At 45.3% G+C, this 25159-nt stretch overlaps 1 protein-coding gene across 1 annotated transcript; it reads left to right on the top strand.

Moving 5' to 3' along the window:
* The first annotated feature begins 8277 nt into the window (after positions 1-8277).
* HPX (hemopexin) lies at positions 8278-16912 on the top strand. Its single transcript, XM_007083150.3, has 10 exons — positions 8278-8375; positions 8523-8587; positions 8685-8756; positions 8935-9056; positions 10682-10835; positions 11512-11724; positions 11982-12113; positions 16054-16184; positions 16265-16427; positions 16566-16912. Exons 1-10 carry the CDS (start codon positions 8293-8295, stop codon positions 16823-16825), a joined length of 1395 nt encoding a protein of 464 aa, XP_007083212.1. The 5' UTR covers positions 8278-8292; the 3' UTR covers positions 16826-16912.
* Positions 16913-25159: the final 8247 nt, after the last annotated feature.

Raw genomic sequence — 25159 nt, 5'->3', positions numbered from 1 at the left:
CTGTAGCACTTAAACTCATCCTTGCATTCCTTGCACCTGGTGTAGTAACCGGCAGAGAAGGCACTCCACAAGGTTTGGGGAAGGACAGATCAGGGAAGGTTGGTTATGAGAAGCCATGGGAAAGCTCGACATTGTCCTGGTGTATGATTCCTGGGACTAGGATGGGAGGACCTGTCCACGGAGACCATGGGGGCTTTATAGAGATCAAGGGAGCACCACGCAGACCACATGGAAGTCTTGGTTATTTTCACCTCCCTGAGCCTCTTTGTCCCCACCAGTTGGGACCTGCTAGGCAGGTGTAGGGCCAGATGAACTCTCTGAAGTTCTAGGGCAAGTGTTCTTATGGGGCCTGCACTTCTGTCTCCAATTATGAGTAGGACTGCCTAGACCCATGCCCTGACCAGCATGGATAGTGTGCTCAATTATCAGTCACTCGGCACCAGTGCAGTCTTCCCCTGGGAGCTCTCAGGTGATAGTTTATTCCTCCTGCATTCCCTTCTTTATATTTATTTTTTTATTGAAGTATGGTTGACACATAATGTTATCTTAGTTTCTTTTCTTTTTTTTTTTTTATTTATTTTTGAGAGACAGAGTGAGACAAAGTGAGAGTGGGGGAGGGGCAGAGAGAGAGGGAGACACAGGATTGGAAACAGGCTCCAGGCTCTGAGCTGTCAGCACAGAGCCCGACGCGGGGCTTGAACCCACAGACCGTGAGATCATGACCTGAGCCGAAGTCGGACGCCCAACCGACTGAGCCACCCGGGCGCCCCATCTTAGTTTCAGGTGTATGTACTCCCTTCTTGACAAAGCACCAGCAGTGGCATTGAGGATGGAAACTCAAAGTTCCCAGCCCTCAACTCTCACACGCTTACATCTTGACACCTAAAAGTAGCAGGGGAATAAAATGGCAATAAAAATGAAGTCCTTTGGGTGGGAAGCCCCAGATGGCTTTCCTACCAGCACAAGAATAGGCTGCTGGGGCTGATTTCCATAGATACCAGATTAGGTTGTCTGCCTAAGCCATGCAGAAGGTGTCTCAGGGTAGGGTTACTCACTTCCTCTTAGACTTGATCACAGTGGGCATTTTTTCTCCCAGTTCAGGCCATGGGCCCAGAAGTAGGCAGAAGTGGTGTCTGGAAGTGGAGGCTATGCCTTCACTTGGTTGGCATGTCTTAAATAATCTTTACAGACTTGGATATTGCAGCAGAACCCTTGCTGGGACAGGTCAGAAAGTTATTCTGTGGTCCTGCAAGGACTAACACCTGCTTATGTAGGTCAATCAGATGATTGCAGAACAGCCTTCTGGACATATGTGGCCCGTGGGCTCATGTTTTCATTCAGTAAGTGCTTGTATGCACTTAGTATCAGTCAGAGTGGTGGGCCCTGAGAATACAGACAGAACTGTTCTTTGCCCTTATGAAGTTGATAGTATGGTGGGGAAGGCAGGCAAAAAAGTAAACACAGGAAGTAAATGTATAGTGGCAGTTTGTGTTAAAGCTGTGATGGAAATGAATAGAATGCAATAAATAAAAGAATGTTATGTTAAATGGGGTAGGCAAGGAAGGCTATATATATATATATATATATATATATATATATAAACAATTTTCTTTTTTTTTTAAAAGAGAGCACAAGCAGGGAAGAGGGGCAGAGAGGGAGAGTCTTAAGCAGGCTTGACACTCAGTGGGAAGCCCAATGCAGCGCATAATCCCACAACCCTGGAATCATGACCTGAGCCAAAATTAAGAGTTAGTCACTCAAGGAGCACCTGGGTGGCTCAGTCAGTTAAGTGTCCAACTTCGGCTCAGGTCATGATCTCACGGTTTGTGGGTTCGAGCCCCGTGTTGAACAAAGAGTTGGTCATTCAACCCACTGAGCCACCCAGGTGCCCCCAAATAACTCCTCTTTGAGCAGTGACCTGCAGCCTGGGGTGGGTGGTGGGTAGGGAACCACCTGTGTTAAGAAGAGGAGGTAGAGGGGCATCTGGTTGGCTCAGTCGATTAAGCTTCTGGCTTTTGACTTCAGCTCAGGTTATGATCTCACAGTTTGTGGATTCAAGCCCCACATCAGGCTCTGTACTGGCAGTGTAGAACTTGCTTGGGATTCACTCTCTTCCTCTTACTCTGCCCTTCCCCTCTCATGTGCTCTGTCTCTCTCTCTCTCAAAATAAATAAAAAAGAAGAAGAAGAAGAGGTAGAGATTTCCAGATAAAGAACAGGTACAAAGGTCCTGGGGAATCAAGATCTCAGTGTTTGGGAGGACCTGAAAGGAGGCCTCCGTGTTGGGGAAGAAGGAAGGTGGAGGGAGAGAGGAAAGGAACAAGTTTGGAGAGTCAGGCCTGCGTTGGATCATTTAACTCAGATAAAGGGTTTGGATTTGATCTGGAGTTTAATAGTAAACCACAGAAAGAGGTGAAAGGGTGTCTTTTGGGATGGACTGGCAGCTGGACAATGACTCTGTGGGGTGGAAAGAGAAGTGAGAAGAAAGAACAGAAGAAAATCCAACATCTCTAAACTATTCCCCTCGTAGACCAGAGATACTCTAAAATCATCTAGAGTCTTCCAGTTCTAGGATGTTTTCAAAGGAAATAATTGGGCAAAAGCACAAAGAGGTGTGTGTACCAATGTGTGTCACAGCTTTATTTATAATAGAAAATAATAATCCCAGAGAAACCTAAATGTCCACTAGCAGGGAATGGCTATATCAAGTTTTGCTTAAATATATAATGGAATATATGCATCCTTTAAAAATGCTAGTGTCCAAGATACACTAAGGAAGAAAAAAGCTTTATAAAATTATATCTTTGTTTCTAAAGGGATGTTAAGGGAATAGAAAAAGACTGGAATAGATAAAATATTAATAGTAGTGTTCCTGGTTAGTAGAATTAAAATTGATTTTTGTCTTCATGGAAAAAAAACTTTTAAGCAGAAGCATAAGGTTGTTTCAGGTATGTTTTTGAAAATTACTGTTCTTGCTATGAAGACTATTGTAGAGGGGCACAAGTGATTTCAGTGATCAAACAAGAAATGATAATGTTTGCACTTCAAGGGAGGCAGAGAGAAGTACATAAATACATAAGTACATAAGTACTCAGAAAGTAGGAACAGGATTCAATATTTATTAAACATATATTGTGTTTCAGGCACTGCTCTAAGTACTGCAGATACAATGGTGAATAAAGCAGATGACATCCCTTGTCCCATTCATTAAGGAAGTCTGGTGGGCAGTGGCGTGCTGGAGCTGGCTCATATGGCTCACGAGGGCTTGTTGTTGAATTTTCAGGAATTGTGACAGCTGGTTGTTGCAACCCAGCCATTATTAAAAATTAAATTATGTGAATTTGAGGTTAAGTACATTTTATGAAAATCAAATGTAGTACTCAAAACTCATCACTTCCTAATATTTTTACTGCATTTTATTATTACCTGTGCTCTTGAGGTTATTTACATCTATTGTATCTGTGTGGTGGAAATGCCATATAGTAAGTAGTACGTTACTGTGCATTTTTTCATAATTCCACTTTGATGGTGTCATTTGTAGCTTGACGGTGGCCACGATAGGAGATTTATACCACAGAAATTATCAAATGCTACAATCAGGGCTTTTTCCATTCTGGAAAGCTGGCTCTTATGTACTAGTATACCCTTTGAAAGGGTAATGAGCATACCCCAAAATGTCAGGCAGCCAAAACTTAATCAGGGCTCTACCATTTGCTAACAATGGGATTTAGCTACAATACCTAATATTAGTTACCTCATTTATAAAATAGGACTAATAGTATCCTGTATGTATATATGTCATATATATGATTTAATGAAATAATCCACGTCAAGAACACTGCCAAGCGCATACATGTGTCCAATAGATAGAGCAAATTATTACTATATTTATTCACAGAGAAGCAGGAATAGATTATGCAGGAAGGCCCATTATGACAGAACAAGAGAAAATGTGCATGTTGGAGGAGTCAATTGGGAGCAGCTAGCTCTTTTTTTTTTTTTTTAATGTTTATTTATTTATTTTTTTTTGAGAGAGAGAGAGACAGAGTGAGAGTGGGGAAGGGGCAGAGAGAGGGAGACACAGAATCCAAAGCAGGCTCCAGGCTCTGAGCTGTCAGCAGAGAGCCCAACGTGGGACTTTAACGTGAGATCATGACCTGAGCCAAAGTCAGAGGCTCAACCGACTGAGCCACCCAGGTACCCCTGGAGCAGCTAGCTCTTTTTGGTGCCTGGAGCTTTATCCCAAGCCTTCTAAGTCAAGGGAAAGGAATCCAGGCTCTGCTTCCAGGAGTACACAGCTGGGCTGCAGGCCCAGCACACCCAGCATTCAGTGAGCCCCAGGAGAAATGACTGAGATCAGAGAACTCAGACCAGGGGTGGGACCGGCTAGACAAGCCATTCCAGGGGATGGTGGGTGAGTGTCCAGCTTAAATGTAGCCCGTGCAATGCAAGAGGAGATTCTGTCCATGAAGACGTTTGCAGACCCACATTCAGACCCCCTTTGTGGGAAGTCTGAAAGTTGCTGGATAAGAGGATTCAGAAGACCACAAGGAAGGGATAGTTGGCTCTTTCTGGGCTTGAATTCCCCAGGAAATCAAGCAAGAGACTGAGGTTCCCAAACCTGCTCAGGGCAGCAGAGGTTTGCAGAGGAAGGGATGTACCATTAAGGCCCCACAGCCAGACTGAGAGGAGGGGGGAAAGAAGGCTGTGGAGAGGAAAACTGGCCTCCGGTTGAAGGGTGGGTGCACACTAAATCCTGTGGCCTCCAGGGGGCGCTCTGGCCCAAGTATGGAGGAGCCCTTTCTCAGCCCAGCCCAGAGGGCTGGGAAGGACTCAGGATAAGCAGAAATGGCCACCTCAAGTGAGCAGAGAAGCAAGGCCAGTCCTATTTGAGTCCCCTGAGAAGAGTTGTCTTGTGCCCTGTGACCAGCACCGGAATGATCAACATACATATCCACAGCCTGGGTTCCCAAATGGACACAGTCCTCTGCCTCTTAGCTCCTGCTCAGAACTTGAGCTTGAACAGAACTGCCTGCCATGCAGAAGACTCTGCTGGTCTAGTCCCTGGGACGGTGGGGCAGGGGAAATGGGGTAGGGGGATGACGGGGCGGGGGGGGGGGGGGGTTGTGGGGGCAGGGAAGGAAGAGAAAGACTCCTATAATGGTATCTAAGCCCCCTTAGGGTAGACAAGAGAATTAGGAAACAACAGTGAGAAAGTGCCACAAATCACTCTTCTAGGATAGATAGACCCAGGGATGCTGTGAAGGGGACCAGAACTGTGTGGAGAAAAAGAGCCCAAGCTGAAAAACCACCATCCAGTATGTATGCTGTCTCCCCTCAAAAAGTCCTGCTAGGCCAGAGGGGAGGCTTCTCCCCTGGGGCAGCAGGGCCATGCAGGGCCCTGATAGTACAGCTATTGAAGACCCTCACTATGGATTTTCTGAGGGGTGTTTGTGACTCAATGTGAAAACCTCCATTCCCCTGGTAGGCTCAGCGAAATCTTGTAGGGCATGTAGGCACAGGTCTGGAGCTACAGACAGTGGTTTGAGGGGGTTTCTGAGGAAGAGTCACTGGGTGCTCAGGAGGGAGAATTCCAGGAAGGTTATATGAGGTTTTAGAGACTGAGAGGCAAAAACAAAAAACAAAAAACAAAAAAACAAAACAAAATAGGTGAGAGCAAGTCTGCGGGTAGTGCTCCCTGTGTCCAGTGCCTAGAAGCTGGGGCAGAGCAGGTCCAGCCAGGGATGCCCTGCAGTGGGGACAAGGTGGGTGTCAGGCATCTGCTATAGGAGCTCTGACCTTTTTTTTAAGTATATATATAAATTTGTATTGGTTATATACCTTGAAGTGGCATTGCAGAGTATGCATCCTAGAGTATGCATATAATTACTTTTGGTAGACGTTGCCAAGTAGTTTTCTTTTTTTTTTTTAATTTTATTTTTTATTTTTTAAAATTTACATCCAAATTCGTTAGTGTATAGTGCAACAATGATTTCAGGAGTAGATTCCTTAGTGCCCCTTACCCATTTAGCCCATACCCCCTTCCACAACCCCTCAAGTAACCCTTAGTTTATTCTCCGTATTTATGGTGTCTTCTGTTTTGTCCCCCTCCCTGTTTTTAGATTATTTTTGTTTCCCTTCCCTTATGTTCATCTGTTTTGTCTCTTAAAGTCCTCATTTGCATGAAGTCATATGATACTTGTCTTTCTCTGACTAATTTCGCTTAGTATAATACCCTCTCGTTCCATCCACGTAGTTGCAAATGGTAAGATTTCACTCTTTTTGATTGCCGAGTAATACTCCATTGTATATGTATACCACATTTTCTTTATCCATTCATCCATGGATGGACATTTGGGCTCTTTCCATACTTTGGTTATTGTTGATAGTGCTGCTATAAACATGGGGTGCATGTGTCCCTTCGAAACAGCACACCTGTATCCCGTGGATAAATGCCTAGTAGTGCAATTGCTGGGTCGTAGGGTATTTCTGTTTTTAGTTTTTTGAGGAACCTCCATACTGTTTTCCAGAGTGGCTGCACCAGCTTGCATTCCCAAAGGAGCCCTGACATTTGCCTATACTGCCAAGGGCTTGGGAAGTCCCGATTTGCCCACTAAGGAGGAATGATATTATAAAGGCACATTTTCATCTGTAAGTCAGGGGAGAAGACTGAGCCTGAGAGCAGAGGCCTAGTGACACATTGTTCCAGAGGTCCCAGAAATCTTTGTTTTTCTGTTGGGAGGAAACTTTGCAGAGTAGGAAGGGATCTGAGACTTTTGCTAGGGTTATATAGGGGAATGTCAGGGGCATAGGGCCATCTGAGAGGAATCAGGCCCCTTTCAGGGGGGCTAGGGAATAGGGGTCCTGGAACCTCAGCCTGGCCCATACCAGACTGCCTATATTTGTCTCCTGACTCAGCAGCCAAGTCTCAGATGGAAATGGGGCAGGCTTTGGGAGTGGCCCCAAGGAGTACTGAAGATAGCCGATACTAGAGATAGCAGTGAGATACCAGGGCTGGAGAGAGAGAAGGATATGGGGATGGGACACTGGAGAGAGAAACAAGACCATCAGATGAAGGGCAGTGACAAGGGGACATATGACTCCTTGATCACAATATGCTTCCCATCATTAACACACCCCCAATTCCTGATATACCCCTTTCCCCAGAAGGAAAACAAATTGTCAGAAATTTGACTGCAATAATAGCAACAGTAGTCAGTACTTGAAATCTGTTTTTTTCCCCCATTCAACAAATAATTATTGGGCATCCATTATGCACCAGGTACTATTTTAGATGGATAGAATGTAATGGTAAACAGGATGGGCAAAACAAACAAAGCAACAAATAAATAGATGAAATAATTTCAAGATTTAATAAGTGACATAAAGGAAATATGCAAGTGTCTGAAATGGCTAGATAAGGTGGTCGAGAAAGACTTCATTCAGAAGATAGCATTTAAGCAAGACTCAGCAGTAAATATTGTGAAACCCCAGTTACAGTTCTATTTATTCTGTGATGGGTAAATAAAGTACTTTTCCCTTAAGGTGGAAACTACCAAGAAAGACTAATTACTAGAAATGCAATCTGGGAGAGAGACACCTCTTTCTGCCCCATTTAGCCCTTCCCTCCCAGGTGATATTTCAAAGCTCTTTGCCAGTAGGGGTGGGGCTGGGGGCAGGACTTGGACATTTGGCGACAGCGAAATATTATTGACCCATTAAGGGCAAAGCTGAAGAGATTTGGGAATGCCCCCAGAAAGACCCTTGATAAAGCTTGGAAAAAAGCTGTTCTCTGAGTATGTCTAAGTATGTTTGTATGAATGTCTGGTTGCTAAATATGTGTAAGTATCAGTGTCTTTAGCTATCTTAGAGCAGGGCTTGACACTTAGTACACAAAAGTGGTAATTTCCTCTTCTCTCCTCCCCCATTATAGAGGTAAATCCAACCACAGAAAGGTGCTTCTCAATCCATCTATGCCCTTCCTTGACCTTATGGGCACCTGGACCCATCACCAAGGTGATGAGAGTCACAACTGGGCATCAATGGCAGGGGCTAGTTACTGCTCAAAAGTCATTGAAGGGGGATGGGGCCTCTTGCCGGGAAGAGTTAGTCTTGGACTCAGATTTCTGTCCAGACCCTGACCTTATTTGCGCTGATGTAATCAGCCAATATTGGCACAGTTCTGACAGACAGGACTTGGAGTTTCAGCAGGCTCGTGGTGGGGGTGGTGCTGCTGCCATCTCTATATAGGGGGCTCATCCAGGTGCCCAGAGCTATCCTGTGGCATCTCAGCATGGCTCGTGCACTGGGAGTACCAGTTGCACTGGGGTTGTTGGGCCTGTGCTGGTCTCTGACCCTTGCCCACCCTCTTCCTCCGTGAGTAAAGCTGGGGTTGGGGAAGGACTGGGGACTGGGCTAAAGTGGGATAGGGCCAGTTTTTAGGGCCCTGCAAGTTTGAAGACAGGAGCTAAAGGAGAGGGATTTGGCCCAGTGGATCCAGACAACTATCTGTCTTGTCTCTAGGGATGGTACCCCTGGGAACGGAGCTGAAGGTGGGAGTGGGGCCAGAGTGAACCCAGATGTGACAGGTGAGGCCCCAACTCCCTGAATCTGTCTGTCTGTCTGTGTCTCTGCATTGTATTACCTGACTGGTCTTTTACTTGCATCTCCCCACCTCCATCCCAGAACCCTGTTCGGATGGCTGGAGCTTTGATGCTACCACCCTGGATGAACATGGGGCCATGCTCTTTTTTAAAGGTAGGAGGGGCTGGGTTTGGGGCATTTGGGACTTCAGACTTGGTCCCATTCACCGAGGGTGTATCTGTCTGTGGAAGATCTCAGAAATTATCTGAGGGTATCACACACAGCTTCTCTGTAACTATCTCAGTAGGCCAAATGTTTGTTCTGGGTCCCTCAGTGAGTGTGTGTTTTTCAGGGGAGTTCGTGTGGAAGAGTCACAAATGGGTCCGGGAGTTAATCTCAGAGAGGTGGAAGAATTTCACCAGCCCTGTGGATGCTGCATTCCGCCGTGGTCACAACAGTGTCTTCCTGATCAAGGTACTTCTGGGCCAAGGTCAGGGCTGGGCCGGGAAGGGCTAGAATGGACATTATAGAGCCTCCCACAGGTGGCCCTAGCATGGACTCCTTACCTGTAGGTTCCAGGTTTCCTCCCCCTGTGCCTTATTTTCCTGAAGAAGCTCAAGCCAAGCGAGTGTATGTGCATGTGGACCTGGCAGGCACAGCATCCAGGGGCTATTCTTCAGGCCCAATCTTTATACAGACTTCTCTGCTACTCCTGATGCTTTTGGCCATCCTTTCCTTCCTGGTAATTTCTTCCCTTGATTTCCATGACTCTGCATCAAGTACTCTTTGTATGGTGGCCAGGCTGTTCATAACAATGGCATCTGACTAGGGTGTGAGTGGAAGATGAAATCAAGTCTTCTGTGCTCACCAAGTCCCATGCCCTGGCTCAGGCTATGTCTGCTCAGAGGAAGGGGTGCCTTCTCCTAATTTGCATAAGGTGCTGTGTGCTTGGGGCAGCCCTTGCTGCCAGCTTGATTTCCCCTCCTGCCTCTTTCTTGCTCTTATCCTCAGCCAGTCCCTGTATGTTCCTTGGAGATCTGTCCCAGATATACCCTCCCTGGGTGATCTCAACCATTGCTACAGCTCTGAGGACTCTCTGTGTTGTGGACACCAGATCTGGATATCTCCCAGAGCTCCAGACATCTCGTTCCTATTTCCTGCAGACATCTTCGACTTAGATGTTCTGTAGCACCTCAAATTCAATATCTCCCAAACTGAACTTAGTATCTTTCTCACAAACCTACCCTTCCTGCTGTGTCCCCTGTTTCACTAAGTGGTACCACACTGTGCCAATTCCTACAAGTCAGGTACACATGGGGCTCGAGTTCTGGCCTATGGTTATCTTTCCAAACTTTTCTCCTCCCCCACCACATTCACTGTGTGCCAGCTACATGAGACTACATGTAGTTGTTTGTGCAGGCTTTGTGCTGGCTGCTCCCTCTGCTCCCTCTGCTGGTAACACCCTTTCCACACTTGTCCACCTGAAAAATTCCTACTCAGGCCTAAATGCTTCCTCCTCTGTGAAGGCTTCCAGGAATTCTCTAAGTAAGCTTAAACACTCTGCCTATATTCCCAATGCACTTCACATGTTTCCACTTTGGTGGCTGCATGGCTAGGATTGTAGGATCCTTTCTGCTTTTCTACAGTGAACTCTTTGAAGGCAGAGACAATCTTGTTATCCTTTTATCCTCAGTGCCTTTCACAATATCTGGCATATGGTAGTCATTTAGCAACTGTTTCTTGAGTGAATGGATGAATACATAGATAAACAAATGAATGTATGAATGGATGGATGACTGCAGGATGACTATGTGTGTGGATGTGTTTGCCAAGACTAATGGTGTTACAGATAAGTGTGCCATGGGAGTCTCTGGTTGTACACAGCCAGATGTGTGCATGTATTATAGCAACAGTGGTGGGATTTGCACAAACTAGTATTTGTGCAAGGGGTCAGCACATTGTTATCCACAGGTGGATCGAAAGTGTGTAGGCCTACAGGAGGACATTGTATAGATGCAATATATCAAAGATGTTGTGTGTAAATGCAGAATGGCAGCATGTGGAGGTGCACAGTTAAAAATAGAGTGATTTATATGCAGGGGGACAAAGTCTGGGTGTACCCTCCGGAGAAGAAAGAGAAAGGATATCCTAAGTTGCTCCAAGAAGAGTTTCCTGGAATTCCATCCCCAGTGGATGCAGCTGTGGAATGTCACCGTGGGGAATGCCAAGATGAGGGTGTCCTCTTCTTCCAAGGTCAGTCGAGGCAGGAATAAGAGAGACTGGAGTAATAGTCAGTTGGTGGTGATTGAGGTAACACAGGGATGGTAGAGCCACCATATGGCTTCCCAAGGAAGGGAAGAAATAGAGATGCCAGTTAAGATCTAGAGGTCAAATAGGGAAAGGAGAGGAAGTCATCCTGGGTGAGGTAATGGTGCAATTTTGCTAAAAGTTCTTCACTGTTCCCCATGACCCTTAGGATAAATCTGTATTCCTTAGTCTTACATATAAGGTTCTCCATGAGCAAGTTCCTACTGACCCTCCAGCCTCGACACTCATCATGCCCTTACCTTGAATATGAAGTTCCAGAGACACTATGCTGTTCCCTATACACCCAATTTGCTTCATGCTTCAGACTTTCCTTTCTCTGGAGTTCCTTTTCCTCCTATTCTCTGCCTTGTAACTCCTGCTTCAGGTATTAATTTAAATATCACCTTCTCTGGAAAGTTTTCCCTCTCTCCTCACCGTACTTGTTGAGCCAATCATGTGCATTTTCCTGCTGAATTTTATTGTATGATCATTCTCAACTGTTTCCCTGTGGGCTGTGAGCTTCACATGGCCAGGATCATATCTGGCCCAGCCTGGGCCCAGTGCAAGTATAAGGGAGGGTGTAGCCTGGCCCACTGAATGCTTGTTGATTGATCGGACAAAGGTAACCACACATGGTTCTGGGACTCGACTACGAGAGCCACAAAGGAGCGTTCCTGGCCGGCTGTTGGGAACTGCTCCTCTGCCCTGCGATGGCTCAGCCGCTACTACTGCTTCCGGGGTAACCAATTCCTGCGCTTCAACCCTGTCACGGGAGAGGTGCTTCCAAAGTACCCTCTGGATGTTCGAGACTACTTCATACCCTGCCCTGGCAGAGGTGAGAAAGCCCTAGCCCCTGAAGCCTACTGGAACTCATCTACCTCCCCTGAGTTTTCATACCCCAGCTCCTACCTAAACTCTCTGGTATAGTACTTTGGCCCTTGCCCTAGCCCCATCTCCATGCTGGATCTTCCCAGTTGTCCTCCTGTGGGAGAAGCCTACATTCCCACTAATCCTTGCCATCTCTTCCACCTCAGACTGCATTCTGACCTCTGACCTCCCTCTGTGTTCCCCCTCACCTATTTCTCTTCCCAGGCCATGGACACAGGAATGGGACAGGCCATGGGAATGGTACCCACCCTGGCCATAGGGATGTGCGCTGTGGCCCAGATCTAGTCTTATCTGCACTGCTGACTGACAACCATGGTGCCACGTATGCCTTTAGTGGTGAGAGATACCCCTAATTCCCCCATCTCTGCCCTCCATTCCTCCCATCTCTTTCACATGTATCTCCCATCTCTGATGTACTTCCTCCACTTTCATCACTGCATCCCTTATTTGTCCCCTTGGACCCCATCCTTAGCATCCTCAGCATGCAATTTTTTTATTCCTCATCTCTTCTGATGCATATTGTTCAACCTTGAAGGCCTCTAACTTCATCTACCTGTCTGCTTCCCAGTACCCTCTACTCTCAGGTCTGTGCCCTCTGTGGGGCCATATAACTCCTTATATTATATTCCCTTTGCTCTTGCACATCTTGCCAGGTCCTCTAGCTCCCCCTAAGTATATCCTTAGGAGTTCCATCTTTTTCCAAGTGCTTGTTCTTAGTTCAGGCCTCTGGGCACAGCATTACCTGGGGATGAGGTGTTCCTGTTGCTGAGAACCTGCAACATGTTTTGGGTCCCTTATACCTTCACTAGCCCAAGGAGGTTTCTTCTTTTAGTGACTGGGGAGACACCTCTCTCCAGACCTGTGGCATTAATTGGTAAAGGCCATGTAATGATACCTAGGGATGTTCTGGGTTTAGTGAGGCACAAAGTGATGAGTCTTGATCCACACTTGAGGATAGCTCCAAGAGAAGGAGTAAAGCAACCAAGTTACATTCAGCCCAAGATAAATGTATGATCAGGTACAAATGTAAAATAGTGGTGAGAACACAGAATGGTGAAAATCCTGTTTTGCTCCTAAACCCTGGACAAATCTGATCAGACATGACTACCAAGCTATACTGAAAAAGACACAGTCATGAGGAAAGTATATCTCCACAACAGAAACGCATGCTATAATGAGAACATTCATCCATGATGAAACACACACCTGCAGTGAAAATAGAGACTTATACTGTAAATACATGCCATGGTAAGAACACATAACTATCAGACCATGAAGCTATGGTGAAAGCATAGGACCACCAGGAGAACACACAGAAAAAGTGAGACAGAGATAAAGGAAAGGAGGTAGAGATCATTGAGAAATCAGGGCCATAGGGACCACATGGGGATGTAGAGAGAATACCCAGCCATGGAGAGATCATAGAACCTCCAGGCCATGTGGCCCTGAATAGAATTTAGCTGTACTCCCAAATCAAAAGTATTAGATATGTTCCCTAGTTGATGACAGAGTACCAGCTATGGAGAGAATACCATTATGTTAAAAATCCCCAGCTGAAGTGAGAATTCACTATCTTGGTGAAAACATTCATGTGACTCAGCTACTTAGCATAGGGATGGTCCTCTCTTCTCTCCAATATATCTTTCTTTCTCTGCGTCATAGCTTCTTACCTATTCTTCCCGCCTTTTCACAATGTTGGCTTGCACGAGGACCATCATGCCCTCTTCCTTCTCTCTATTCATGATCTTTTAGCCTCAGATCCAACTGGAAACTGCCTCACTTACTCTTTTTCCTACTTGGGTTGCCAGAGAGCAAATCTGACCCAGCCCATATTTTTATTCCAGACCACATTGAAGTGATTGCTGGTCAGTGTGTGCATTGGCTAGTGATGGAAAAGGGGCTCATCACTTATTTCCTCTGTACAAAGAGCACCACAGCCCATTCTCAAAATAGGGGCCATGAGCAGGGTAGTTTCGTAAGGAGGTGAAGGTGGATACGGAGTCTCCATGACATACCCAGTAAACAACTATAAAGAGAACTTGTGGGTAGGGTGAGAACATCAGCTATTTATTCAACAAATAATGATTGAGCACCTGAGAGGCACTGGGCATTTTTCTAGGCACTGGGATACAGTAGCCAACACAGCAGATGAGACACATGCCTTCATAGAGCTTGACTAAGGAAGACAGGGTAATAAGAAAGAAAAAGAAAAGAATAATTTAGGTAGTTGTGAAGTGTTCTGGGAACATCAGAATGTTTCTTATTCTCAAATACCATTTGGTATGGATTTAAAAATTGTTGATGTTTTTAAATATGAAATTGAAAATGTTAGGTGTCAAAAAAAGCTGCGAAGAAATTAGGACGGGATAATGAGATAGAGGTGAGGAAAATGAGGGTCCCCTTCTTTGAAGAAATGCTTTTGAGCTGAGATTTCAGTGATAAAAAGGCATTAGGTACATAAAGCACTGGAGGAAAAGCATTTTAGGGAAGGTAGACAGCAGATACATTGATGAATCAGGAAAAGAGGCCAGTGAGGCTAAGGAACAGTGAAGGAGGAGGTGAGTGGTTTGAAAAGAGGGAAGCAGGGGCCAGATTAAATAGGCCTGATAAGGATTTTCAACTGTGAAAGAAAGCCAGGAGGGGGCCTTGAGCATGACTGTGATATGTTCTCACTTATTTTTTGAAGATCATCCTGGAGGACCCAAGTCATTAAAGATACAATTGTATAAGCAGGGAATCCAGCTAGTACTTCTTGCAGTTGTCCGGATTAGACACAATAACAGCTTGGACTAGGATAATAGCAGAAGTGGTGAGGAGTCATCATAATATATTTTGGAGGTTGAGCCAACAGCATTTTTTAAAAAAAAGTTTATTTATTTTTGAGAGACAGAGAGCGCTCATGAGAGAAAGGGAGGGGCAGAGAGAGAGGAAGAGAAAGGATCCCATGCAGGCCTTGTGCTGTCAACACAGAGCCCAGTGAGGGGCTCAAAGTCACAAACCGTGAGATAATGACGTGAGCCAAAATCAAGAGTCAGATACTTAACTGACTGAGCCACCTAGGCACCCCTCGAGCTGACAGCATTAACCAATGGATTGAATATTGGATGGAGTGGGGAAGGGAAAAGAGAGGTTTCAAGAAATGACTTAGCTTTTGGGGCCTGGGCAACTAGGTGACCGGTAGTTCCTTTTCCTAAAATTGGGAAAGACTAGGGAAAGAGTAGGGGTGTGTGTGCGTGTGTGCGTGTGTGTGTGTGCACGTGCACGTGCGCATACGTGTATGTATTTGGCAGGGGGCAGAAATCAGTTTGCACAGGGTAGGCTTTTGGTGCCTAATGGACCCACATGGACATGTTGGGTAGGCAGTTTAGTTTAAGCCTGATGCTCAAAGGAGAGGTCCATGAAAGCTGAAGAAGACAGATCAAAAGTCATCAGCATAAAGATGGTATTTAAAGCCCTGGACTGGGTGAAATCACCAAGGCAGTGAGTGTAGGTAGTGACAAGGCCCAAACTAGAGGATTCCAATATAAGATACCAGGCTAAAGAGAAGAATAGTCAAAAAAAATTTAGAGGAACACTGGAAGAGGCTGGTATCACAGGAGCCAAGATCCAAAAAAAGATCTTTCAAGAAGGGAGTCGTGAGCAGTCAAATGCTGCTGAGAGGCGGAGCAGGATGGAGACAGAATCGACGATTAGATTTGGCAAGTTGGAGGACACTGACAACCTTGAAAAGTACAGTTTCAATGGAGGAGGACATAAGTGTAAGTGAAGTGGGGTAAGGAAGGAAAGATAAATGGGAACTTAGACAATTCCTTTAATAAGTTGTTATGAGATGGGGAGAAGAAAATGAGGATGCTGGTCTGGCTACTCCCTCATTCTCCTGTCACCTCAAGGGATTAGAGAACACCACCAGAATGAGAACACTCAGTGGGAGTGTGCTGTGGTGCTTTCCTTTCAACTTCTGGTTACTGTGTCTCATCTGTAGTACTTTTGTACATGGATGTCTGAGATGCGTAGGGAGCATCCACCAACCTTCTTGGGACTTTGGCCACTGTTCTCAATGCTTGCCCTTCTGTCAGGCCCCCAGTGACTCCAGCTCCAATCAGGTCACCATGCCCAACTTTGCTGAAGTCCTGCTCTAGCTCCTCTCACCTGGCCTCTTCACTCTTGGCCTCTGGATGTTCTCTCCTCCTTCTCAGGACCTATTCCTGTACCTGTTACTTGCCTGTTCACTGCCTGGCCTTTTACCACCAGCACTAAAGGTACCTCTGATACCCAGGGTCCCACTACTGGCGTCTGGACACCAGCCGGGATGGGTGGCACAGCTGGCCCATTGTCCATCAGTGGCCCCAGGGTCCTTCAACAGTGGATGCTGCCTTTTCCTGGGATGATAAACTTTACCTGATCCAGGTATGTGTTGAGAGAGAAGCTTGAAATGGTGACTGGGAGAATATCCAGCTCTATGCTGATTAATGTCCTTTTTCCTCCAGGGCACTCAGATATATATCTTCTTGACTAAAGGAGGCTATACTCTAGTACATGGTTATCCAAAGAGGCTGGAGAAGGAATTTGGGAGCCCTCATGGGATCAACCTTGAGGCTGTAGATGCAGCCTTTACTTGTCCTGGGTCTTCTCGGCTCCATATTATGGCAGGTGAGGGGCATCTGGATACTAAAGGGTGACTTATGCTGCTATATCTCCATGGCATAGATCCCCATCAGGGCATAAGAAGGGCAAGATCAGGATCCCCATGATGTGTAAGCCATGTTATGTCTGATGCCTTCTTCCCAGGACGGAAGCTGTGGTGGCTGGACCTGGAGTTAGGAGCCCGAGCCACATGGACGGAGCTTCCTTGGCCCCATGAGAAGGTTGATGGGGCCCTGTGTGTGGAAAAGTCCCTTGGCCCCAACTCATGTTCTGCCAACGGCCTTGGCTTGTACCTCATCCATGGCCCCAATTTGTACTGCTACAGTGATGTGGAGAAACTGAACACAGCCAAGACCCTACCCCAGCCCCTGAGAGTGGACAGCCTCCTGGGCTGCAGTCATTGAGAGGAGGGCTCTTGACATGAGTCTGGCATAGCCCCTTCTGCCTATTTTCCTTACAATAAAGCCAGAGTGCTTCTTTGCTGGACTCAAGGGGCCCTGGTTGTGGAACAATCTCACTTCTTCCTTTGAATTAAGAAGCTAATGACATCTCTTTGGAGGCTCTCAAGTTCAAATGAGGCTGTGGGAAGCAAGGGAGGGGAGGGCTGAGAGACAAATCCCTGGAAGTAGATCCACACTCCAAACCACGGCCTTATCTGGTTTAAGGCCAACCCCTCCTGACCTGGGGGCCCCTTGTTTTGTGGGAATTTGGTGGCTAGAACAGTAGACTGACAAGCTCCAACTGCCATACAGGGCTTTGCACTGGGAGGCCAGGTCATAGAGTGGTTCTTGATATGCACCAGTCAGTCCTACTGGACCAGGAGACTGCCTAAGTTTCCTTCACCAGCCTCAGTGGCTGGGAGGGAGGGAAGGAGATGAATCTGGGCCTCTTAGATCAGGATGGACCCAGGACTTGAGGTTGGCTGGGGCTGGGAACAGAGGTCAGGGGTGAGGCACCAGAGCTGTGGGGTCCACTCCCAAGAAGAATCTTGAGCTTTCTCCTTCATCCCTGATGATGTCTGGATGATTATCCTTATAGGGCTGGCTGCCCTTCCTTCAGTCTGAGGGGTAAGGATAAGGCCAGAGTCTCAGGTCTGGGCCTCATTCAGTTGATGTACTACATCTAGGGCCATCACTATATCATACTAGAGAGCTTGGAGGTGTCTAAACAGTTATCCAGCAATTCTGGTACTCAAGGTTAACTTTCTCCTCTCTGAGGAGGAAATCTAAGTCTCTTTATTCTCTTCTCCCACCTGCTCTGTCACTTGGAAGCCTCTAGATTGTTTCCAAGGAACTCACAGAAAAGATCCTACTCATGCTTCTTTCATCCACTTACCTCCTATGTGCAGAGCAGTGTGTCAGTCAACGGATTACAAGTCCCTGCCCTCAATAACCTCCAACTCTATATCACGGTCAAGAGGGGACCCCAGACAAGGCATTAGACAAATGCAATAAAGTGAGATAGAGATTAAGGTGGAAGACTGTATATACAAAAGAGAGTGGAGCCAGCACTGCCTGGGATGAAGGGGTTAGGAAAGCCTTTACACATAACACTTAATCTGAGTTTCAAAAGAGGAGTAGAATGTATGGAATCCCTTTAGCAAATATATATTCACTGCCTACTATGCAGTACCATTCCAGGAGCATTATAGGCAGGAGGGAACACAAGCAAAGAAAAGCCAGAGCAGAAGAAATACCCAGGATTGGGAACCACAGTAATTCAGGGGAGCTAGATGAAGGGCTGGTGGGAGATGAGGTTGGAGAAGGAAGCAGGGGCTTATGAGTTCATGCCAGGCTAAGAAGCTAAGATTTTGTCTGTCTTTGGGGGCAATGAAGACCTACTGAGGGATTTTAGACATGGGTATGGAGTGTTGAGGTTTACATTTTAGAGAGATCACTGTGACTGGGTGAAAGGAGGCCACAATGGATGTGAGATCACTGAGGAGACTGGTGCTGTTACTAGGTGGTAAATCACATAGACCTGGACACTGGGTGGTAATGGAGATGAAGAGAAGTAGGTGGATCAAGAAGCATTTAGAAGACAGTCTATAGGGCTTGCTAAAATATTGGATAGAAGGCTGAGGGGGAAGTGAGAAATCTCACCTCCAAACTGCTCTGTGGCTCTTTTTCCCCACTCATAATTGCACTCTCCTTCCCAAACTTCTCATGGCACCCTCTTGAATTCACCCAATGGTTAATAAGCTTCTCTATATTCTCTATACACTCCATAGTTAATACACTTCTCTCTTTACCTCCAGCTTTAACTGAGATCAGGCTCTGCTCCAGGGTCCCCCCTCCTTTCCCTTAGCTGTCCCAATAGATGGGCAACAATATCAGTATTAGTATGACTCCCATACACATGTGTACCATTTCTCTTCCTCTTTAAAAAAAAAAGTTTATTTTGAGAGAGAAAGAAAGAGGGTATGTGCATGCATGCACGAGAGTTGGGAAGGGGAAAGGAGAGAGACAGAGAGAATCCTAAGCAGGCTCCATGCTGTCAGTGCAGAGCCTGATGCGGGGGTGGATCTCATGAACCATGAGACCATGGCCTGAGCCGAAATCAAGACTTGGATGCTTAACTGACTGAACCACCGAGGTGCCCCTCTTCCTTCCTTCCTTCCTTCCTCCCTCCCTCCCTCCCTCCCTCCCTTTTCTTTCTCTCTTTCTTTCTTGTTTAATATTTATTTATTTTGAGAGAGAGACAGGGAGAGAGACCGAGAGAGGAGGGGGAGGGGCAGACAGAGGGAGACACAGAATCCAAAGCAGGATCCAGGCTCTGAGCTGTTAGCACAGAGCCCAATGTGGGGCTCGAACTCACGAACTGTAAGATCATGACCCGAGCCAAAGTCAGACACTTAACCGACTGAGCCACCCAGGTATCCCTCTTCCTCTTTCTATGCAGGTTAAATTCCTAAATTCCTTCTTTGACATCATGCAAGTGAGCCATACCTCTTTTTTTTTCTTTTTATGTTTGTTTATTTATATTGAGAAAGAAAGATAGAGAGTGAGCAGGGGAGGGGCAGAGAGAGAGGGAGAATACTAAGCAGGCTCTGCACCATCAGCTTGGAGCCTGACATGGGGCTTGATCCCTCGAACCACAAGATTATGCCCTGAGCCAAAACCAAGAATCCGACGCTCAACTGACTGAACCACCCAGCTGCCCCAAGCCATACCATTCTTTTTTTTTTAATGTTTATTTTTGAGAGAGAGAGAGAGAGAGAGAGAGAGACCATGAGTGGGGGAGGGGCAGAGAGCGAGGGAGACAGAATCTGAAGCAGACTCCAGGCTCTGAGCTGTCAGCACAGAGCCTGATGTGGGGCTCTAACCCATGAACTGTAAGATCATGACCTGAGCCGAAGTCGGACGACTAACCAACTGCACCACCCTTGTGCCCCCATACCATTCTTATGGCCATCATCTACCAACCTTCTGCTATGTCCTCTCAGTTGGTGAAGCCATCCAATTAGTATGACCAAACTCTGACCCTACTCATTATTCACAATTGCTCTTCCTGTGAAAAAAATGCCTTAAGTTCCACCATCCCACTTGTGACCACAACCTCTTATCCTTATGTTTCTGCCTCCTGCACAACTACATTCTCCTTCTCCACCTCCTTGATTTTATAGAGATGTTTGATCCCTTAATTATCTCCCAGTCCTCCATCCCCTCAAAGCCATTCTTTCCTTACCCTAGGTGAACATCAAGATTGATCACCTGAACAATTTACTTAACAATACTTTTCTCTGTCCCCTCTAATTTCTACTTAATCTAGCTATAAAAAAAGAAAAGAAATATAAAAACCAATGTTAGGTCAGAAAAAGAGTGAGAACTTTAGAATCAGTCATGTCTGAATTCCAATCTTAGCTAGGCCACTTACTAACTCTGTATATTTGAGAAATTTAGCCTCTCTGAATTTTGTGAGTGGTGTATGTGTGTGTACATGCATGTGTGTATGCAAAAAAGGAATGCATATTGTATTGATGGCTGTTCAATAAAAATACAGAAATCATTCCAGATATAACAAGTAGAGGAGGATTTAAAGCAAAGAATTTGTTACAAAGTTGTAAGGGGGGGGGGGCAGCTGGCTGGCTTGGTCAGTAGAACATGTGACTCTTGACCTTAGGGTCATGAGTTGAAGCCCCACATCGGGTGCTGAGCTTACTTAACAACAACAACAACAACAACAACAACAACAACGTAATGGAGATCTGCAGAAGCATAAAAGGGAAAACAGAGTTATTCAGAGACCAGGAAACTACCATTCACCTTGGTTTAGAGGGGGAAAAGGGAGAAAAGTTATTGCCCAAGAACCAAGGAGCTGGAATGTACACATCTACACGAGTGGATCAAGGAGCTGGAGCCTACAAATCTGCACTAGCTGCTGATGCGCCCGGAGTTTGCACTGCTGATGCTACTGGAATCACCTCTGCTTTTGCTGGGCAGGAACCACTGCTGCTGATGTTGCCAGAGGCACCTCTCCCTTCCCCCTACTCTCCTCATGCTACAAAGGCATCTGAGAAATGTGGCTTTCAGATTTCCAGCCCGGTTAGTACAGGGGAGGCTACAGAAGAGTGGGTGTGGGGATGAGTACCAATAGGCAGCATCTGCCACATATATTCATCATATATGAGTTGGGTGATAAAACCTAACTCAAATTAGTATTAATTAAGCACAAAGTAAATTTACTGACTTATGGGACTTTAGGCAGAGGTAAATATAGGTATTAAATTGATGTTGTCAGGCATCTGTCTCACTCCACCCCTTAGCTCTGCCTTGAGTTGGCTTTGTTCAGGCAGGCTCATCCTTCCCTGTGGCAAGATGTCTACCAGGTTTGCCTTCTATGAACACCTCTTGCCCAACAGTTGCAGGAAACTGCTCATATTCCATCATGTACCCATTTCTGAATTGATCACTTTGACCTGACTCTAGGTTAGGGATCCAGCACTGACATGGATATGGGACTGAGATGATTCCCGTCTGAACCACACAGAGTGGGATGGGGATGGATCTTCAGAGAAAACTGATGTGCTGTTACCAATAAGAAGGGGGTGGGTGCCGTGCAGATAACAACAATGGCAACAACATGTTCACGACAGGGTAATACCCACCTTATGAGGTTTTTCTTGTTCTTCATCCAAACATATTCCTTCCTCAGATAAAGATTTTGACAATATTGATATCACCAGGTGCAAAATCCCTCAACCTCTTGCCTGCTCCACTTTATTAATTACCCTACCTATACCCTTGTCTTCATTCCTATCCATTCAGCCCATAAAGTTAAGGTGTCTAATTCTTCTCCATGAACTCTTGATCTTACCTCCTCTTATTGCCTCCAGGATCTCCCTCCATCTCTCATCATCTTTTTTATTTCCTTTTTTTTAAAGTTTACTTTGAGAGAGAGAGAGAGAGAGAGAGAGAGAGAGAGAAAGTTGGGGTGGGGCAGAGAGAGAGGGAGAGAGAATCCCAAATAGGCTCCGTGCTGTCAGCACAGAGCCTGATCAGGGGCTCAAACTCACCAACTGTGAGATCATGACTTGAGCAAAAGTAGGATGCTTAAATGACTGAGCCACCCAGGTGCCCCTCATCATCTTTTTTATTTTCAAATTCATCTTCTCCACTGGTATCTTTTTGTAATTTATACCCATGTTCAAGTCTCTACCATCTTAAAAAGACAAAACCAGAATCTTTAAATTCACATATCACTTTTCAGCTGTCTATTCCTTCTTCCAAATTTCTTGAAAGGGGGGGGGTCTGCACTTATTTATTCTACTTCCTTATTTTCATTTGTTCAATGTTCTTGCATTGTGGCTTCTGCCCTCATTTTCTGCTGACACAGATCATATCATGAGGATCCAGGCCTTCAATATTGCCAAATTCAAAGGATACTTTTTTATTGGAAATCTTTGCTGCATTCAATGCTGTTGACCACTTCTTCCTCCTTGAAAGTCTTTCCTCCCTTGGATTTCTTCCATGACATTACTCTTTGCTGATTGTTCTCTTACTGTGTCTTCTCAGTTTTCTTCTTAGCCTTCTTTTCCTCTGCTGGCTCCCCAAATGCTGGTGGTACTCCTAGACTTCACCTCAGTCCTTTTCTCTTCTCACCCTATATCCTCTTCCCAGGAATATACTAAAATAGTTCTGTTCAAGAAGGGCATTAAGCAAGTCCTTGCTAGGCCTAGCATCTGACTTATGAATGCCACTCCACATAATATTTGGAAATATTTTACTCCTTATAGATTTTTCAAATCATAACAACCACCCAGAAGAGGGTTTATTGAATAAACTACAAGAAAAATTGCAATATCAAAGCAATACTTATATACAGTGGTATAAAAGGCTGCCTTTGCATCATTAAGTGTCTTTGCTGCTAATAGAGATGAAAGATCTATTCTTCCATATAGGTGACACAGGTGCCAACTGCCTGGTAATGTTAAATGGCTGGTTTATTAATCCAAAAAGCGTAAAGCCAGTATTCTTGGTATGTGACTTTGGATAGATTTGCTTTTTTTTTTTTTTTAAGTTTATTTATTTATTAATTTTGAGAGAGAGAGATAGAGAGAGAGAGGGAGAGAGGTGTGTGTGTAAGCAGGGAAGGGGCAGAGAGAGAGGGAGAGAAAATCCCAAGCAGGCTCTGTGCTGTCAGTGTGGAGCCCGATGCAGGATTCAAACTCACAAACTGTGAGATTATGACCTAAGCCGAAACCAAGAGTTGAGTGCTTAACCAACTGAGCCATCCAGGTGCCCCTGGATAGACTTGCTTCTAAATAAAGTTTTTTCCTAATAGTTTTAAAGTAATAACTTTAAAAGATTGCTGCCTCAGAGGGACCTACATTGGTCAGAACCACACACTGAGCATCTGAGGCAGTTCATAGGCTATTGATTGCTCTGAGGCCATGGAGAGCATTAGAAATGGAGAAGAGATACAATAGAGAAAGGATGGGTGAAGGACACAGTTTGACTCCCCATTATTCAGGAAGCTTTGCAGACTCACGAAGGGATCAGGGATTCAAGAAGACTGTGTGTAGGTCAAACTGCACTATGTGTGAACTGTACAATTTCCTTTTTTACATCTTAGGTAATTAGACTCCTTTCCCCACCTTCCCCACCCTGTACTGTGTGCCTCTGGTTATCTGAAGAGATTTCCCTGAATACTGCAGCCATCCTACTCAATGGGATTGGGAAGACAAGTATTCTGATTTGTAAATGGGTGATATTTTTGGATTTTCATTTGCTCCAGCAGAAATCCAGAAGTCATCTCTTTATTCATACTTCCATAGCCAATCAATCAAATGATCACTATTTTTGTGAATTCTACCTACTGAATTTTTGTTAAACCTATGCAACTTTCTCCATCCCTACTCCCACCACTATAATTATTTGCTACCTAGACTACATCAATTGCCTCCTAACTGGTCCCCACACTGCCAATTTTGCCCTCCTCCTATCTATTCTCCACTTAGCAGCTGAAGTGATCTTCTAAAATACAAGAGGGAACATTCTACTCCCCTGCCTCAAACCCTCTGATGATTATTTATTCCCCTTAAAATAATGTCCAGAACGCTTAGCCTAATATACAAGGCCCTTTTTGATTTGGTACCTATCCACCTTTCTAGCTCATCTAATAAGATGAGAATACTTCTCCATTCTCACATCCATATTGGCCTTCTTGTACTTCTCCTTGGCCTTGGAGTGATTTCCTCTTCTTCTGGATGACCTCCATCTCCTTTACCCCTTCCCCTCTCATAAGTGCCACTGCCTTATAAAAGCCTTCCCAAACCTCCCAGGCCAAATTTAGTCTGCTCCTAGCATCCTGTCCATCTCCTTCAAGATAGTCATGACATTTCTAACCACATGTTAATGTCTCTTTCCCCTGTTATTCAAGTTTTATGAATGTGGGGACAATGCCATGTATTCTTGTTTCTTTACATGTTCCTAGCACCAAGGACAGTGCCTCACAATTATTTGTTGAAAGAAAGAATGAATGAATGAGGAGGACACCCTTCCTCTCTTGGATAATTCTTACTCATCTTTCAAGAACCAAGGTCAGATATTATATCTTCAGATTGGGTTACAGTAAAATCTGATTCATCTTTGGATCATTAGGTTGTAGGTTGGGACCTGGTACATGGTTCATATATCATAAATGTTTGTCAAGTCATAATAAACTCTTGGCCAGGAATTAATAATTATTGAAACTGAATGATGGGTATATGAGGGTTCATTATACTGTTAAGTCTCCTTTTGTATATATTTGAAATTTTCCATAGTAAAAAAATTTAAAACATTCATATTCACCTCAAGTCAAGTGAAAGTGTAGTCAAGGATGATCTTGAGGCTTCTGGCTTGGACAGTCCAGTAGAGGGTGGTGCCATTCACTGGGAAGGGCGAAGTAAACTGTATCCAGGCTACTGTGTATGTGTGTGTCTGTGTATGCGTGTGTTGGGGAGAGTTCTTTTTCACCACAGTGAAACTTCTTAGAAGGCCAATAAAAGGATGAGGTAATGAATTTAGATTTGGACATCTTTAGTTTGAAGTACCTTGAGGGCTTCTCCAGTCAGTTGTTCAATGGTTAGCATTTCCAATAAATTGAAACCTCTGCCTTAGAAGAATGCACCAGGCGAAGATTTCTGGATGGTAACATTCCCCCTCATATCCTTGATGGCCTCCTGGCCGCTGAGAACTATCCCACCATCCAAGGAGTAGTCTGTGCAGCATGGAGCCCCTCCGTACCTTCCTTCC

Source organism: Panthera tigris, chromosome D1, assembly GCF_018350195.1.
Source record: "Panthera tigris isolate Pti1 chromosome D1, P.tigris_Pti1_mat1.1, whole genome shotgun sequence".
NCBI classification, from domain to species: Eukaryota; Metazoa; Chordata; class Mammalia; order Carnivora; family Felidae; genus Panthera; species Panthera tigris.
Note: the sequence above shows the minus strand (reverse complement) of the source record. Positions and strands in the feature narration are given on the sequence as shown.